The 14,413-nt window shown below is 36.1% G+C and overlaps 1 protein-coding gene across 1 annotated transcript in view; it reads right to left on the bottom strand.

Moving 5' to 3' along the window:
• Positions 1-14,413, bottom strand: part of Jade3 (jade family PHD finger 3) — a 130,160-nt gene that overhangs the window by 34,863 nt on the left and 80,884 nt on the right. Inside the window, exons 6-8 of the mRNA XM_036174852.1 lie at positions 8,579-8,656; positions 5,402-5,592; positions 590-801 (exon numbers count right to left, since the gene is read on the bottom strand). Coding sequence (XP_036030745.1) covers positions 590-801; positions 5,402-5,592; positions 8,579-8,656 — 481 coding nt within the window. The remainder of the gene's footprint in view (positions 1-589; positions 802-5,401; positions 5,593-8,578; positions 8,657-14,413) is intronic.

The raw sequence follows: 14,413 nt of genomic DNA, 5'->3' as shown, positions 1-14,413 counted from the left end.
GGTCTCTAAAAGTACGGTTGACCTAGGTTTCTGGGAATAGGGAGGGCCTCGGGTACTAAAATAAGAAATCTTGCCTTCTATATATATGTTACTGATAATGGGCCAGTTATGATGTCCTAAAGATTCTAAGGCATAGGAATGTCTCCAATGTAGAGGAAAGTCTCCTAGGCAAGAAGCATAGGGACTTCCTGAATGAATCAAATGAGAAAATCTCAATGGTCTAGACATGAAATGACACAATAAAGACCTAGGTTTAGCCCCTTGAGGGAATATTAGCAGGTAAAGCAGCTTAAGGATCATAAGAAATAACGTTTCTAGAGAAGTACTGAAGAACAGCAGAGCCTAATTTTATTTTCACTTTTAAATATAAGACATTTTCCAGATGAGTGTTAGAAATAATAATCACTGAACTTCAAAAATGTTGACCATTGGACCAAGGAGATGGTTCATCAGGAAGGGCACTTGGACCAAGTCTGATGATCTTAGTTTAATCCCCTGAATCACAACATAGAAGAACCAACTCCTAAAAGTTGTCTCTTGACTTTGACACTAACACTTGTATGAGGGGGTGGTCTCCATTTTCACTAACCTGATGCACACAGACGTTACACTTATCACAGAATACCATATCATTCCCTTCTTCACTGTCTGGAGACCGGCACACATCACAGATCACATCTTCATCATATTCTATTCCTAGCCCTTCTTCTGTCTCAATAGCATGGTTCATATTTTCATGGCAGTGGCGTTCCAGAACTTCTATTGTCTTTTCCATAAGAGTCTCATCAATTGGCCCATAACCTGCACAAAAATAAAAACAGTCAGCCAACTCATCTGTCAGCTGTCATTCCCAAATAATCCACTGCAGGAGGGTAGGTAGAGTGCTAAAGGATAAAGACATCTTTTTCTGATCTAAAGCAACAAGATTTCAAGGAATTTTTTTAACTAGGGAAATTCTAACACACCAATTATAATAAAATTAGTGTCTGATACATTAATGAAGAAATACATTTTAGCACATTTTCTTAAAATATTATAGACGCTTACATTTTTTACTAAATCATAGACAGGTGGTTAGTGAATAAAGTGAATAAAGGCACTTGCTGCTAAGTCTGATGACTTGATTTTAATCCCTGGGGCCCTCATGGTGGAAGCAGAGAATCAACTTTTGAAAGTTCTCCTCCACACACATGCATACAAGATGTAGTATATGAGTACCCACACACACATAAATATATATAAAATTAAAAAATAAATCCTAGTTAGTCTCATGCTAAAATTTCAATTGATTTTCTCTTATTCCTACTAATATAAGACTTTCACCAAAAGGTGTAACTTTGAATACTTTAATTGGTAGCATTTAAATCTCTTACTTCTTTGAACACAAATAATGTATTACTAGTAACTTAGCTTCACTAAGAACTATCAGGAATTTTTCATATGATAATGTATTAACCCATAAAAGAAAAGTCTAGGTAATATGTATACATGACTATGTATATGAAATACTGCTTTCAAACCTGATTAAAAAAATCAAATACTATTTTCAATGACAAACAGTAATAGAAACTTCTTAACATTCACAAAGATTTAAATGTAATTCTGAATTTACCCATTTTCTTCCTGATTCTTTTTTCTTTTCATACTTTTATTTTTCTCCTCACCTTCCACACTTAACCCAACTGAAAGATTCATAGGGCTGATGCTGGTAAAAACTAAGAATTTTTCTTCTTAAGAGAACCAATGATTTTTTTGGGGACATTATTTATTCTTAGAAGCTAAGGAATAATTTTTCAAAATGATCCAAGATAACTTTACACAACAATATTTGTAATGTAAGACATCATAAAGAATCTGTATAAATTACCTCTTAAAATTTTATCTATTTATGAAGCAAATTTTCTCAGGCTTATTCTTCAGCCTAGAGATATCATATATACACATACTTACATACGCATATATAAAATACACACACACACACACACACACACACACACACATATATATGTAGGAAAAAAATGTAGGGGCTGGAGAGATGGCTCAGAGGTTAAGAGCACTGACTGCTCCTCCAGAGGACCTGAGTTCAATTCCCAGCAACCACCACAACCATCTGTAACGAGATCTGGTGCCTTCTTCTGGCCTGCAGTCATACATGCTGTATACATAATGAATGAATAAATAAATTAATTAAAAATGAATATATACCCAAAGAACTCTATATCTCATCACACAGATATTTGCATATCCATGTTTTTTACTGCTGCTCTATTGACAATATCAAGGAAATGGAATCCGCCTAAATAAATGTCCAATTGATGAATGGAGGATAAAAATACAGTACATATATACAACAGAACTTTATCATAAAGAAAAATAAAATTCACAGGAAAATGGATATAACTGGAAAATATTGTATTAAGTGTGGTGGTAATCTTGTCTCAGAAAGATAAACAGCATGTTTTCACTCATGTGGAGCCTAGAGTTTAATTTTAATATATTTATATTTATGTGAGAGTGATTATATATAGAGTTCAGGAAAATAGAAAAGGACCTATGAGATGAGAAAAAAAGAGGCCCTAATTAAGATAGAGGGATAGGAAAGGTAATAGAACATGTGATTTGAAAACAGAAGGGGGAATACCAAGAATGTAAGGGCTTAACCAGGGATGGGAAGTAGGCAGATGAGGGACTGGGGACAGGGTCAACTAAAACTCAGTATTATGAAAATGTAATAAAGAAACTTGCTACTTTGAGACAGGGTTTCTCTGCGTAGCTTTGGAGCCTGTCCTGGATCTCACTCTTGTAGCCTAGGCTGGCCTTGAACTCACTCTGCCTCCCAAGTGCTGGGATTAAAGGCGTGCCCCGCTGCCGCTGCAGCCACCGCCACCGCCACCACCACCACCTGGCTTGTAATCTAATTTTAAAAAGCAGAGTTATAGAGTCTAGTTATGAGAACTTGGATTCAAATTCCAACCTATCTCATATTAGCTATGTAAACTTTGCTATCTTACTGTTCTTAACTATAAAATAAGAGTAATACCAAATTCATTAACATGGGAGGATGAGATGTTTGCTCATAGCTTAGTATAGTACCCAGTATGCAGTCAGAATACATTTTAAATTCTTTAATTTGAACAAAAATGCTAAACTTAACATAATTTTAAAAAGTTTATTTTAAGCTCTAAAATACATGACTATATCATCATTCATCCTATGGAAAAAATTGACACAAGGCAATCCTCCTTAAAGACTCTTCTAAAGGGGCAGGAGCACTTGTTCTTCCAGAGGACTTAGGATCAAGTCCCAGTACCTACATGGTGGATTATAAACATTCATCACTTCAGTTCCAAGGGATTTTATGCCTTTTTCTGGTCTTCGCAGACACCAGGCATGTATGCAGTGCATATACACACATATAGGCAAAACTCTCATATACATAAAATAAATACATCTAAAAACTAAATATTTTTTTATTTTTTTTTTAGATTTTAATATATTCACATCATTTCTCCCTCCAAACCTTTTGATATACTTTCCTGATTTTCCTTCAAATCCATGGATTCTTTTTTCATTAATTGTTGTTCCATGAATATGTGTATATACATTTATGTTCCTAAATATAACCTGTTCAATCTGTATAATGTTACATGCATGTATGTTTTTAGGGTTAACCATTTGGTACTGGGTAACCAATCATTGTGCTCTTCTCTATTTCTCTTGCTCTCAGCATTGCTGAACTGCCTGTAGTTCTTTGTGTAGGGTTGAGCATAGCACAAGAACCTCAAGGATGCAATAGTGGTATGCATACCTTGGCAGTAAGCAATAGGTCTCTAACTGAATTTAAAATTCACTTAACAAGAGGAGAACTGTACTGGAAACCTAGCTAATTACTCAGTTCAAGCAAAGTCATGGATATTGAAAGTTAACCTACAACCACTACTTTAATAAACCAGTACAATCCCTAATTACATTCTAAACACTTGTCCTTATGTCCACAGATAAGTGTAATCTTCACCCTCCATCAAGGAAACTTGTCTTTGAAACAGATAGAGACCATCACAGAAAACCACAATCAATCAAAATGTGAGTTGTGGAGCACAGTCTCAATTGATATATCTACAAAATATATCTACTAATGCTCAAGGAACATTGCAGATGAGGGAGCAGAATGATTGTAAAAGCAAGAAGACCAGGGAGTTTGCTGTGAGATTGTATCTCCTAGTGATGTAGGAAGCTATACACATAAAATCTCACCAACATGACTACCTAAAAATGAGCTGAACAAGGACGACAAAAATAGACATGCTAAAGTAGACAGGGAAAAAGCCATGAGGCCTCACCCCTACATATACAAAACACTTCATTTGCAATTAAATGAAATGTGTTGTCCTGGATGGGATCCTAGACAAGAAAAAGTTTAGTAGAGAAGAAAAATCGAAAGCTCAAAAAGTCTGGAACATCAATAATAGTGATGGTACCCCTGCTGGTTTCTTCATCCTGAAAAATGCATCACGGCAAAGAAATATGTTAATATTAGGGACACAAAATATATTTTAGGTATATATTTGTATTCTCTGTACTGAATGTCCATTTTTTTTTCTGCAAATCAAACTATTCCATTCTCTGTGATTTACACTCTAAATAGGCTACTCCCAATTCCTCTTGGAGGACAAATTAATAGGAAACAAAACATACTAAAATTTTAAGAGCAAAAATTAAGATTTAGTTGTTGGCAGAATAACTTCTATCACCATGCCAAAGAGGATTTAAATATAATTTTAACTTTTTTTTAAACATGTATTCATATACTAGCTTTAGCATAGAGAACTCACTGAAGGTAGCTAAGAAGTACTTTGGAGATATTTTTCCATAGGTCTACCATTTTGGGCAACAAAATTAGAAGTCTATAAAAGGGCAGTTGTCATAGTAACCTGTCACTTGTAGTGGGTACTGTTAAATGCTGTAGATAGACCTTTTCTCTAAAACCTCTACCTAATGGCCTTGCCCATTAATAAGAATGATTTTCAAGACTGATCCAAGAATAGGTCTCAGTAGCCTTTCAAACCAGAAGTTCAATTAACCATCACTACACCAACATTTAGCATTATGAAACAACTTCATGAAACTTACATGCCATCTGTATCCGTGCTATTATACTAAAAAATGAAGGTCATTTAAATTTTATTAATCTATTTTAATATAGATTAACATTAATATTGATAAAATACTGCTACATGTTATGCACTTGAATAAATAACTCACTTCTTCAAAAATAAAAATAAGTGAAAGGGTAGATAAGAAAGGAAAGCAAGATGAAAGTAAGTTTTACAGGGTTCTAAAACTTAAAAAAAAATTCACTGATGAAGTTAATGTACAACTTACTTGTAAGAAAACAACTTACCCATTTCCCCAAGGTCTTCATTGAGTTCCTGAAGCCAGAAGGTGTCCATGTCATCTAGGTCATAGCGGCATGTAGATGCTGCCAGCTCTAGAGTATTGATATAGCCAGGCTCTGCAGACTCTGGGCTGGAGCAACGGATATATTTCCGGGGCCGAACAAAGAGAACTTCCTTTACTTTTTCAGATATAATCCTAGAAAAGCAATAGAGCCAGGCGTTGGTGGCACACACCTTTAATCCCAGCACTCAGGATGCAAAGCCAGGTGGATCTCTGTGAGTCCAAGGCCAGCCTGGTCTACAAAGCTAGTTCCAGGAAAGGCGCAAAGGTACACAGAGAAACCCTGTCTTGAAAAACCAAAAAAAAAAAAAAAAAAAAAAAAAAAAAAGGAAGAAGAAGAAAAAAGAAAAGCAATAGAAAGACATTGGTAACAATCAACAAATGACAGATTTCAGGTACTGACAGGATAAGCCAAACTGCTCTGGTCATACTGGGGAGCATGCCCTGCTATTCACTGTGGGAGATATGGCAGACCCCTTTCTAGAATCAAATGGTTCTGTGAATTCAGTTTCATCATTTGCTGTGAACTTTTTCTTTTTTAAATTTATTTTATTTGTGTTTTAATTTTACACATCAGCCATGGGTTCCCCTGTCCTCCCCACTCCCAACTTCCCCCCATCCCCTCCCCTCCATTCCCATCTCCTCCAGGGCAAAGACTCCCCTGGGGATTCATTTAAACCTGGTAGATTCAGTACAGGCAGGTCCAGTCCCCTCCTTCCAGGCTGAGCAAAGTGTCCCTGTGTAAGCCCAAGGTTCCAAACAGTCAGCTCATGCACTAAGGACAGGTCCGGATCCCACTGCCTGTGTGCCTCCCAAACAGTTCAAGCTATTCAAATGATATACTTCACTCACCTCCACAGATCTGGACCTTACTACTATTTATTCTAAGAAAATGTTAATGTTTTGTGTGTTCTTGGTCTAATGTTACCAAGTATACTTAGAAGGGAAAAATCTGGTAATGAGTGTTATCTGCACAAAGGTATCATGCTTAAACATACACTTCAGCAAAATCTATGATTTTCTTCCATGACAGACTACTAGATGGTAGTGCAGAGCACAGGTTTCACACAAACCTGTTTTGTTTTCTGTCATTCATTTGTAAAGTGGTCCTGAAAAATTACAAGGTTCAGCTTTCTTTGTAAAAAAGTAGGGACAACAATAATAAAATTATTAAAATAACACCAAACTGTAAGAGTATTATGCTTACATGAAATAAAATATTTGGTATGGTATATAATAAAAGCAGGTTTTAATAACATTAATGTTATGTTTCTTACTATTTCCATTATGCAAATGAGTTAAACTCAAGAGATCATAGAGGTGCACAAACTCAAGGTATTTCCCAAACATATATGAAAGCAGCCATAGGTCTGGGCCAGGGCTACATGATGGAATAAAAGATTCCTATTGTTGCATCGACTTTTGTAGTGAGCTTGAGGAAATCCATAGTCCTCCTGATAACTAAGAACCCAAGGCAAGAAAACCAATCAGGGGAAGAAATGGAAAATTTTCATGCCTACAACTTATTCTATAACTGATGGTTTAAGTACCAGATGAGGCATCAGAAAATATAACAAAGAGGAAATCTGGATTATTATTTCATGGCACTTTTAAAGAACAGTGTGGATTATCTAAAGAGAGAGAGAGAGAGAGAGAGAGAGAGAGAGAGAGAGAGAGAGGAACAGACACACACACTCATGTTATCATAAAACAATGAAAACCATTCCTCTGGAAGGAGCTGAGAGCTAATTTAATTCTAGAGTCATTATATATGTAGGACAATTAATAAACATATCAATACATGTAATAAGAATAGTTGACCATGTAAGTATAGAAAGTCCATATTTTCTTCTAAGCATTCTTCCCAAAGCTTATGATTCCAAATAATGTATTTTGAATAGTTAATAACTATACATATTTATACATTAAAATTCTTCTATCACATAGAGATCCAAAACCAAAAGCAATAAATATTTGAGGAAAATGCAGCAATTTTAAGAATTGAAGCTAAAATTTTGGGAACTGTATTCAAAAGGCTCATGTTCAACTGAAAAGGACAAAATACATGCTCTCCAGAGACTTCAAGATCAAATATACAGTGCTTCTTTGGTGTATGGCATTACAAGGCAATTTTAGAAAATTTGAATTTTTCCAAGATATTTTTCTAAAAAAAAAGACTTTATAGCTAATGATTCATCTCAAGTGCTTTAAATTGTATAAGGAAAAAGGTAGATTACAAATTTTCTTGAATGAAGCATAAGTTCATAAAGCTTCTGGAAGAATACAAAGGAGAATATATTTATAACATCAGGGTAGGCAAAGATATTTTAAATGAAACACAAATACCATCAAACACAAAAGGAAAGACTGAAAAAACACATATACTAAAACTCTGGTTATTAAAAGAGAGTGAAAAAGCAATTCATGGGGTAGATGATATTTGCAATTAACGACAGACAAAAAGTCCAATTAAAAACTAAGCAAAAGATCTAGACAGAAACTTCATAAATGAAGCTACCTTTTATGGCAAATAAACAACTAAAAGGCTCTCAACCTCAGTAACTATCATAGATACTGAATCATAATTACCGTTATCTATCAGAATGGCTAATATTTAAAAGACTGACCCCAAACTAGTCTATGAAGGTCTAAGTGATGATTAAGAAACTGAAGCAAATAGACCTATTATGACATTGCTGACTTGGGCATGAATTGATAGAAGCAACTTTGGCAGCAAATATTATAGTTATAAGGTATATATAGGATATGAACAGATATATGTCCTTTGACCTAGCAAATCTACTCCTAGGAATATAGCTAATAAAAATGTACAAACATGAGTGTAAAAAGGTTCAGTTTCTGCAATAGCTGCAAACAACCTAAATGTCTACTAAAGGTGAATGGATAAATTATAACAACCTTAAATGTCTACTAAAGGTGAATGGATAAATTGTGGCATATTCACACAATGAAATATGATGCATGAGTGAAAATTAATGAACTATTACATGCAACAGCATGGATGGATCTCACAAGCATAATGATGAACAATCCAGTCTCAAATGAATACATACTATAGGATTCTATTTATATGAAGTTCAAAAACTGGCAAAACTGTTACCTACGGTGAGGGAGGTCAGTTACTGGCAGGGAGCAGAAGAAAGGCTTCTGGGGTGTTGGTAATGTTCTATTTCTCGATCTGAGTGGCAGTTAAATGAATATGTTTAATTCATGAAAATTCATTCAGCTATACAATTATGCATTCTATATTTTCTGGGTGTACATCATATTTCAATGCAAAGCTTATCATAATGATAACTAGAATGGTGATGTCATCTTAGTCATCTTTCCATTTGTATAATGAACTAAAGTCTGAATCTAAGGACTGAAACAAAAACACCAAATGCAAGAAAACACATGGGTAAAAGGTCAAATTAATGTACATTTACAAGAGAAGTTACTGAATTTATGACAGAGGAGAAGATCTGTGAAAATGTTATTTTGGAATTTTATTTTATTTTTGGCTTTTTGAAATAGGGTTTCACTATGTAGCCTTGGCTGTCTCAAAATTTGCCATGTAGATTCGGCTAGTCTCCAACTCACAGAGATCTACCTACCTCTGCCTTCTGAGTACTGGGATTAAAGGCATGTACTACCATGCCTGGAAGATTTTGTTTTGTTTTCTTTTTGAGACATGTTCTTGCTATGTTCCTTGCTTCAGCCTCCCAAGTGCTGGGATTACAGGTGTGTTATTATCCCCAGCCTAGGCCTTTTTAGAAAACAGCTTAAATCATCATTTACACACACACACACACACACACACACACACACACATATCATCATCATCATCATTTACACACACACACACACACACACACACAGGCACACAGGCAAACAAGCATGCACGCACAAACTTCTGGTTATCAAGAGATACTTTGGTGTGTGTGTGTGTGTGTGTGTGTGTGTGTGTGTGTGTGTGTGTGTGCGCGCGCGCGCGCACACTGAGAGGACCAAATCCAGAGCCTAGGCAATCACTCTACCACAGAATTACTCCTCCAGCCCCCTTGGAATATTCTTGATAAGTCATTTCTTATTGAAAACTAGGTATCTGGGGTGTTTAAAAACCTGGGACCTTGGATTTAGCTCAGTGGTAGAGTGCTTGCCTAGCAAGCACAAGGCCCTGGGTTTGGTCCTCAGCTCTGGCAAAAAAAAAAAAAAAAAGGTTGGAGGAAAAAAAAACGTGGGACCTAATTTAAACCTTTAGCTGCATTCCTACCAAACTACTACAGTTGGTCACAGTTGGTCATCAGAATTGGGGTGGAAGACACTGTCTTGTTATTGCCAAGAAGTCATAGTTTACCACTTGTCCTGTATGACAGAGATTTTCTGTTACTAATGGGGTGTGTCTGGAAGTTCTGGCTCCCACTAGGCATTCAATGATACCTCCCTCATTGAGATTAGTAAGAATGACTGAATGGCCTTGCCTGATATACTACTAGGGAAGGAGGAATCCTCATTATTACCACGTAGAAATGAAAATATTGTTTCTCCATTAAGCTTCCTGTCACAACCCTAGATAGGCTGAATCATCACTGAAGGGTTAAGATAAAGTCTAGGCTTCTTACTGCATCTGTGCTGGAGGAGAGGGCAAAGTGACAGCCCCAAGCATTTTTTCATGGTATTTGGCTGGGGATAAACAAACATTATCTGAAAGATTTCTGTCTTGATAGGCTGTCCTTTGCCCAGTCACTAGAAAAAGTAGGCTTTTCTTATTATATTTTTTTCAATCATTGCTGGATGGTTGTTTCTTGGTTGCTACATTTTCCAGTATCAAGTCTGGAAGCAAAAAGAAAATTTAGGGAACACATAGCTGTGTTGTTCCACCTTCTTTTGATCTTTTAAAGACCAAGGGTTAGTGTTTTACAAGCTGCTCAGGACTTTTAATTGTACTTAATGGGAGGTGAAGTCATAGGGAGAAGTTGATCTACTCAATCTTTGTGGAAGTGAAAACCTAGCCAAGACTGTCGAATTTACATATGACATCAACAGAAAGAACATATGAATAGATGCATACATATAAATTTGACAACTTAGATAAAACAAGCTAATCTCTTAAAGCACTCAAGTAATAAAAGTCACCCAATATGAACTATGAAAGGTAACTATGAAAGATTAAATTTATAGATAAAATACCAAAAAAAAAAACCCCAGATTTAGAGTATTTCACTGGAGCATTCTATCAAACATTTAACTAAGAATTGAGGTTGAAGAGATGGCTCAGCAGTTAAGAGCATGTAACTTCTCTTGCAGAGAACTTGAGTTTGGTTACTAGCATCCATCTACCAGCTCTTATCCCCAGCTACGAAAAATCCAATACCTATGGCCTCCACAGGCACCTGCATGTATGTGCACATACCTATACTCCTTCTCTCTACCTCACATAATTAAAATTAATAAAAATAAATTTAAAAAGAATCAATACTAATTTCATATATTATCTTCTGAAAAATAAAAGGGTAGAATATTCCCCAACTAAAATATATAATTTATTTTTAGCATACTTTTATCAATTTGAAATTTTTAATATATTTTCAATGTATTTTATTATATTCAGCCTCCACTCCCCTTGTGAATTTCTCCCAGATCCATCCCCCACCTCCCTCCTAACTTCATGCCCTTTATTTTTATAACCCACTCAGTTCAATTTGTGTTCCCCATATATTCATGGGTGTGGGGCCATCCACCAGCGCATAGCTGACCTGCCAAGGGACTATATCCTTAAAAAAATGACTTTCCTCTAACAGCCACCAATTGCCATTAACTCCTCAGCTAGAGGTGGAGGACTTAGAATCCCCTCTTCCTTCCATACCAGAAGGCTGACTCGGGTTTGATCTTGTGCAGGTCTTGTGCAGATATTTTCTGGGTATGACAGGACTGTTGCAATCATGAACTCACAGCAGCTGTGTGGAAGCCTGCACAAGGCCTCCCCAACTATTTTATTAGGTCAGTATCATCTCCATAATATAACACTTAATAAAAACACCACGAAGAAATAACACGAGGGTTTTTCCTCATGTCACGAACATAGACAAGAAATTCTTAACAAAGTATCACCAAATTATATCAAGCATTGTACTAAAAAATTCTAAATTCAAATAAACTGGATGTTATAGACTGAATTGTGTCATTCCACAGCCAAAAAACCTAACCTCCATGTGACTGTGTTGGAGACAAGGGTAATAGGGATAGTTAGAGTTAAATGAGGCTAAACAGATAAAGCTTTAATCTAATGGGACTATCACCCTTATCAAAGAGAAATAATTCATTCTCTCTGCATGTCCACTAAGAAAATGTCATACTAGCAGGAAAGACTAACACCCTTATCAGAAGCTGAATCCAGCTGGACCTTGATCCTGAGAAGTTCAGCCTTTAGAATTTCGAGAAATAAGTTTCTGCGGTTAAAAGCATTCAACCTATGGGATTTTATTATGGTAGCCCAAACTAATATATGAAGGCTTATTTCAACAATGCAAATATAATCAATATTCAAAAACTCCCATCACAATCTATGATATTAACAGGCTAAAGGAGACAAATTCACATGCTCCTAGCATTTGATACAGAAAGAGAATATGAAATGATAAAAATTATAGTGGTTTAGGAGTAAAGGTGAGTTTCTTCAACTTCATAAGCAACATTTATAAAAACCCTAAAGGCTAATATCATACTTAATACTGAAAGACTGAATGCTTTCCACCTAAGACTGAACAGAAGGCTAAGAGTCTCTGTTCTCAATGTGATACTGCAAGTTTTAGCCACTGTAATAAGTCAGCAAAGAAAATAAAAGATGAAGAGACTGGGAAGGAAGAAGGAAAACCATTCTTATTTTCAGGTGATATGATAGTGTATGTAAAAAAATCCCAAGGAAATGAGAACTTGGTGGCTCATGCTGGTAATCCTAACACTCAGAAAGCTGAGGTAGTAAGATTGTCCATGAGTTCAAGGATAGGTTGGGCTATAAGCAAGATCCTATCTCAAAATGTTTGTTTTTTAAAAGGGTGTTGGAGAGATGGTTAGGCATCAAGAATACTGTCTTTGCTTCTGGAGGATCTGGGTTCAATTCCCAGCACCTACATGGATATCCACACCATCTCAAACTCCAGTCCCAGGGGATCCAAACTTTTTCCAGCCTCTGTGGACACTGCCCAGACATATATGCAGGCAAAACACCCATACAAGTTAAAAATAAATAAATACAAATTAAATATAATACAAATTAAATAAAAAAGCCATATGAACATGCAAACACCTATATGCATAAGAAATAAAATAATAATTTAAGAAAATTTAAAAAGCGAAATTATGAAATTTGCTAAAAATGGATAGAACTAGAAAATATTGAGATAACCTAGACACTCAAAAACAAATGCTCTGTTTTCTTTCATATGTGGATCCTAGCTTTGAAAATGTATGTAGATGTTAACTTGGAGTGTCTATAAAGACCAGGCAAGCCGGGCAGTGGTGGTGCATGCCTTTAATCTCAGCACTAGGGAGGCAGAGGCAGGTGGATCTCTGTGAGTTCGAGGCCAGCCTGGTCTACAGAGCGAGTTCTAGGACAGGCACCAAAGCTACAGAGAAACCCTGTCTCGAAAAAAAACAAAAACAAAAACAAAACAAAAGACCAGGAAGCTAGAAAAGTGCCTTAAGGAGAAGGAAATAGTGGAATACAAAAGTTGTGAGGGACTGGGTGGTGGTGGCGCATGCCTGTAATCCCAGCACTCAGGAGGCAGAGGCAGGCGGATCTCTGTGAGTTCAAGGCCAGCCTGGTCTCCAAAGTGAGTTCCAGGAAAGGCACAAAGCTACACAGAGAAACCCTGTCTCAAAAACAAAAAAAACAAAAAAAAAGTTGTGAGGAGAATACTGTTATTTAGAATGGGTAAAACAGAAATTAGGTGGGTGGATGAGAGAGATGAATAGGAGGAAAAGCTAACAAAACTTAAGAGCTATGAAAAATCCATATGGAAACCTACTACTAAACAGTTGGAGGATAGGGAGAAATCCTGTAAAACTATCTCTTGGATATGATATGGCTACTGCATTCGTGAAATCACAGCAGCTATAATTAACTTCATAAGACCTACATAAGATTTGGCTCTTGAACACTCCATCATGGACTGGGGAGCAGGTTGGAAAGCTCCAACTCTTCCCATGAGGAATGAACTATTGGCAGTCAACGGCTACTCAGGAAGAAGGTCCATTTTCTTCAGTGGTATAGCCAGTAGATGTTGCCTATGCTCTAGTAATAACCTTCTCCTCATGCTCATGTAAGCAATTCTAATTAAGATGAAAAACACACATAAAAACAAGAGGGTTATTTGTTAGGAAGAAGTGCTTCAATAGGAATAGGAGGGGGATTTGAGAGGGTAATGGAAGATGTATATGATCATAAGGTATATGTATAAAATTGCCAAAGAGTAAAACTGTAAAAAAATTAACAGGGGTTTAGCTCAGTGGTAGAGCGCTAGCCTAGTAAGTGCAAGGCCCTGGGTTCAGTCCTCAGCTCTGGCAAAAAAATAAAAATAAATAAAATAAAATAAAATAACTCAAAATAGAACATACATTTAAATGTAAACTATACAACTATAAAATTCTTGAAACACACGAGAAAATCTTTGAAATGTATGTAGGGTTAGGTGAAAAATTCATAGATTTGACACTAAAAAAAACCAACCCCCCAAAAAAAAACCTTTATTTTTTAAAGACTGTTAAAAGGATGAAAAGACAATTTACATCTCTATTAAGCTCTGAGAAAGTAAATGCAAATGACATTTTTTGAGGCAGAGGCTATGTAGCTCTCTCTGTTTGTCCTAGAACTAGATATATAGACCAGGCTGGCCTGAACTTCCAGAGATCTTCATGCCCTGCCCCCCAAGTGATAGGATTTAGGACATGCACC

Source organism: Onychomys torridus, chromosome X (assembly GCF_903995425.1).
Source record: "Onychomys torridus chromosome X, mOncTor1.1, whole genome shotgun sequence".
NCBI lineage: Eukaryota > Metazoa > Chordata > Mammalia > Rodentia > Cricetidae > Onychomys > Onychomys torridus.
This window is presented reverse-complemented; position numbering and strand designations above follow the sequence as displayed.